The sequence below is a fragment of the Lactuca sativa genome, chromosome 2 (genome assembly GCF_002870075.4).
Source record: "Lactuca sativa cultivar Salinas chromosome 2, Lsat_Salinas_v11, whole genome shotgun sequence".
NCBI classification, from domain to species: domain Eukaryota; kingdom Viridiplantae; phylum Streptophyta; class Magnoliopsida; order Asterales; family Asteraceae; genus Lactuca; species Lactuca sativa.
In genome coordinates, this window is record NC_056624.2 from 232111228 (window position 1) to 232116418 (window position 5191).

The 5191-nt window shown below is 34.5% G+C and overlaps 1 protein-coding gene across 1 annotated transcript; it reads left to right on the forward strand.

Annotated features, from left to right (window-relative positions):
* Nucleotides 1–4088: 4088 nt before the first annotated feature.
* Nucleotides 4089–4921, forward strand: LOC128132502 (uncharacterized; the record flags this gene model as incomplete). Its single annotated transcript, XM_052769109.1, has 3 exons — nucleotides 4089–4353; nucleotides 4502–4727; nucleotides 4897–4921. Coding segments are annotated over 3 exons (516 nt in total), but the record flags the coding sequence as incomplete, so codon positions are not given.
* Nucleotides 4922–5191: the final 270 nt, after the last annotated feature.

Here is a 5191-nt window from a genome sequence, read left to right on the forward strand (position 1 = left end):
TTCTAAAATTTTGAAGAATCCCGCTTCTACCCTCTCTCATCAATATAACCCTTCATTCACTCCTTCCTTCTCTCTGTAAACCCTAATCGCCACCGCCACCTCCACCACCATTGAACCTTAAAATCTGAATCCATACTTCACTTTAATTCACTCAATCCGGCCCTTAAATTTTAGCAAACCCACCAGAACCCTAAGTCATGCCTTTTATGCTTTCACATCCTTCCTTCCATAGTCCCGCCTCTATCGCATCGCTCTGCTCACCGTCGTCGTCTTAGGCTCTTACGCCTCCATCGTGGTCTCTGTGCTCATCGTATCATCATACATGCCATTTATTCTCGTCGTTCTTCTCCTTAACCCTACGCAGGTAAATATCATCAGTACTCCCTCTTATCGTCGTTCTGCTCCTTGACCCTACGCAGAGCGTGGCTATTACCTTCTTGTCGAACGACCCATCAACCCAAATCCTGACATGGCTATCCTATGGCGATTCACCGCCCAATGCCGACGACTATGGCGACGATTGGAATTCAAGCTTTTGACCTAATACACTTCATCTGAGAACGACAAGGAAGATTTGATGAATTCAATCAGACGGTCAATTGTTCACTTCTCGAGGTGTGTTACAATCTCTATCTTTTATTAGTTTTGTTTGTAGATTTTGGTATGATGCTCGTTTCTTCAATCCCTTAGAGACATGGCTTTTAACATGTCATCATCATAAGTGGATCTGGATCAGTAAACAATAGAGTACATGAAATTGAAATTGAAATTGGTATTATCAAGCTGAATGGATATCGATTTAGACATACTAGGTTCTATGGTTCCGGTTCTTAAATCAGAATATCCCAACAACTCGTAAATTATATAGACAAAAGAAATATCACCTTTAAAGGATTCCCGAAAAGCCTGTCAAACGAAACCAACAATTACTTTTTTAATCTCAACACTTGTGAAACACCATGTAACAAACAGATGCAATCCACATTAATTCTTTGGACGAGATACAAAAAAAAGTAAGAAGCATAGGGTAAGGTAACCATCAATCCCTGATTCTGAAATCTTTATGTTGTTGAGATGTATTATGGATATAGTTTGAGAAGCATCACAAAATTTTCTCGTTTTTAGCAGATGCCCCTGTTTCATATGTGGGGGGAAAATTGCTATGGTTCTAAGAAAAGGCATGATATTTACACAGAATGACTAAAAACTGTGATATTGTATGGGCCTTAAAAAGTGACAATAAAAGGTGTTACCTTCCCCAAAATCAAGGGTATCAAAAGTGTGATTATAAGTCTTCTGAACAATTGCTCAGTTGGAACAGATGCCCCAAGTCCAGAACAGATGCAGCCACTAATCACATGAAAACTCAGATTGATTATTTTCTCTAATATGCAAGATTAGAGACAAGAATCACTTCTAAATGTAGTGAACTTTTGTTTTTAAATGTTTTTAGAGAAGCAGGTAACATCAAGTGTAGATAGTCAAGTATTTTGTCAATTACTAGAAATGCATTAGGAAAAGAGCATATGTAGGTGAAAATGATGGTCACAGGTGATAGGATTCTGTTGGAGATTGTGGTTCAAGGGGATCTCTAGCACTGTGAGATGAGGAATGAGTTTATTTGGTGTAATGGTTTATCAAAAATAAAGCGTATGCATCCTTTGAATAAATTAATTGCATTCTAAAGATAGATGATGAAGGGCATAACTGTCAATTTACTTTAAAAATCCATGGATGTATAAAAAGATGTGGAATTATCAGCTCCCCTTATATATATATATATATATATATATATATATATATATATATATTAATATTAGAATTTCTTTTTATCATAGCATTGTAAATAATAAATATACAATCTTTTTATGTACAGACATTCCAGGTCTTGTCTGAGTACCTCCAACTTCTGGATAGCTTACCAGTGCTATCAGCTATACAAGAGATGAGTCGTGGTGTGGAGGTAAGATTACTAAGATACCCTTCATATACATTCATCATTATCCTATATTACTTTGCCAGCTGGACATATACGTGTACATCATCTGTACTGATACAGTCATCACAAACGTACGTTACAGATATGGCTGGGAAGAACTCTACAGAAGTTGGACTCACTTTTATTGGGTAGGATGTTGAACACAATAGGGGAGGATGTTGAAGACAACCCTATGGCTGTTGAAGTTGATAAATCTGATATTTCTGGTCTTACATGGATGAAAGTTCCATGGACTAATCAGCTTGCTGTTAGAATAAAAGATGGTTTGAAGTACAAGTTCATTGGTTTTCGTGATCAGGTAGCTTTTCATGGTGATTCATGCATGTATCTTTATTACATATCAAACATCTTTTTCCTTATCATAGTTTTCTATTTTATTATATTACAGGATGTTATTAGCCTGACCAACTTTATCCAGAACTCCTGTGGGTTAACAACAGAAAAGAAACAGCTTTCTATTAGTGGGAAAAACTGGGGAGAAGTTGATTTAAATGGTTGAGACCTTTATCCTTATCTTGTTTTGTAAAATCTCCAAATTAGTATATTGTGGAGCAACACACATTTAGTAATATTGAGATGTAAATGAAACTAGTTAACATGTTATTCATACTATATGTAGTGTTACTGTGATAAGATCTGGAACAAATGATGGAAAACCTTCTGGTGTGGTAAAAATTGTGGATTTTGGCGAAGTTATTGAAGATAAGAACAATAATGTGGTGGAACCCGTAAAAGGTATTGTTGTTGTTATTTATTAACCATGAATAACATTTATTTGATTATATAATTTATTGTTACATTTTCTTTATAGGTAAAAAGAAAAAAACTGTGAAGTAAGAACAAACGGAAAGAAAGAAGCTGATTCCGATTCTTCAAGTTCATCTGCTGGTGGTAACAGGAGGAAGAAGAGATCAACAAAGAAAGAAGTCAAACAGCGTAAGAACAGACGGAAAGAAAAGAGACGGTTGTCTGGCAAAAGATCAAAAAGAAGGTCCAAATAGTTGCTTTTGATATATATATATATATATATATATATATATATATATATATATATATATATATATATATAACTTAAATCTCTTTTCATATAATATTGTATTTGTAACTTGTAAAAGTGGACTTACTTTAGGAGCTTTGGGAGTTCAAATGAAACAGAAAGTGGAAGTAGCAGTTCTGATGATGGAAAAGCAAATTGACGTGTTGCAAAGGCCAAAAATAGACCTCCAAGTACTTCTGCTGTACTTTTTTCCCTTCTTTTTAAGGGCATATTGCAAGAAATTACAACATACTATACTCTTTCTACCAATATAGGCATTGTACTGTATTTTTACCCATAATAACAATATAGCAATGTTGGATTTTAATCTTGATAGCTTGTTTTTAGTAGCAACAAACTTATATTTTCTTTACAGATAGTAGTATTATGTAGTAGATAACTTAAAATGCTTGTATATATATGTAGAAAATGCAACATTGCCATTTTGGGTAAAAATCAAGTACATTGCTATTATGGTAGGTATAACTTATAAGTGTTATTATAAGTAAAAAATAATAATCAAATACATTGCTATTATTGGTAAGGAGACGTACGTATGTAAGTAGGTTGCTGCTATGGGTAAAAAATAAAGTACAAAGCAAATTTCAGTTTTCCTTACTCAACTGTTAGTGAGATAGATGCTTAGAAATCTTGTTATGTAATATGTAGTGAGGAAAAGTTTACCAGATCTGTCACGAAAGGAACCTGAATCAAAGGTGAAAATTAAGGATCAAAATTCAAAGAAAACAACCTTAGAAGAGCAAGAACTTGTTAAAAATGGGGTTGTGAAGGACAAGGAGAAGGAAAAAGAGCTTCAATTACTTACTGCATAACCTACATTCTGAGTTGCATCACCAAGCATTCACCTCAGTACAGAATTCTAATGGTGTGGCGTATATTGGGAGGGATTGCCACCTCTCTCCTCTTTTCAGCCTTTGAATCATGGCTTGTTGCTGAACACAACAAGGTGAGATATAATATTACATTTCTAAATACACCCTTTATATTGTGTATGGTTCTAATGCTCTTGTTTTGATGCATCTATAGAGAGGTTTTGAGCAACAATGGCTATCAATTACGTTCTCTAAGGCAATATTTCTTGGGAATGGACTGGTTGCCATTTTAGCTGGTTTATTTGGAAATCTTTTAGTTGGTTCATTGGCCATGGGACCTGTTGCTCCATTTGATGCAGCTTCAATCTTTCTTGCCATTGGAATGGCCATCATCATATCATCATGGACTAAAAATTATGGTGACTCATCAGAAAGCAAAGATCTAATGACCCAATTCAGGGGTGCTGCTGTTGCAATTGCATCAGGTCTCTCTCTCCCCCCTCTCTCTCTCTCATACATATACAGGAGAAGCATGAAGAATCCAAAGTGGCAATCTTGTAATTATGCATACATATCATTCTGCCTTCTAAATTTGGACCTAATAGTTTTTTTTTTTTTTGTGTGTAAAAACAGATGAAAAGATAGCATTATTGGGTGCAATACAATCTTTATTCGAGGGTTCAATGTACACTTTTGTGTTTCTATGGACACCTGCTTTAAGCCTAAATGGTGAAGACATTCCACATGGTTTCATTTTTGCTACTTTCATGTTATCTTCCATGTTAGGAAGCTATTTAGCTTCTCGGTTATTAGCACACACACTAACATACATTGATATTGTGTTGTGTTGTGTGTGTGTGTATATATATATATATATATATATATATATATATATATATATAAATGTATAAAATCAAGATTCACTTTCCACTCGGACAAAAATACTCTTCCGGATTGTTCCAAATTATTATGACCATTTTGCCCTCATAGGAATTTTGACATTAACATACATGCGCACATTTTTTTAGTGTAGATTTTGTCGAAGAGAAATGACAACAAAGAAGATAAGTGTCTCTTGTTGTTTGTATATATACACTTTTTCTTCTTGTTTAATAACTTAAAAACTATATGAATGTGAAAATTGAAGGTTCACACACTGTTAAAAGGATTGGAAAAGATAATTGCAAGTGCAGATATTCCAATGTTCGTCTGTGGTGACTTCAATTCAGTTCCAAGAAGGTATGTGTCATTTCTGCTACATTTGTTATGTGTGTTGTGTGGCCAACAAACATCTGTTTTCATTACTTTGGTGTATGTAATTAT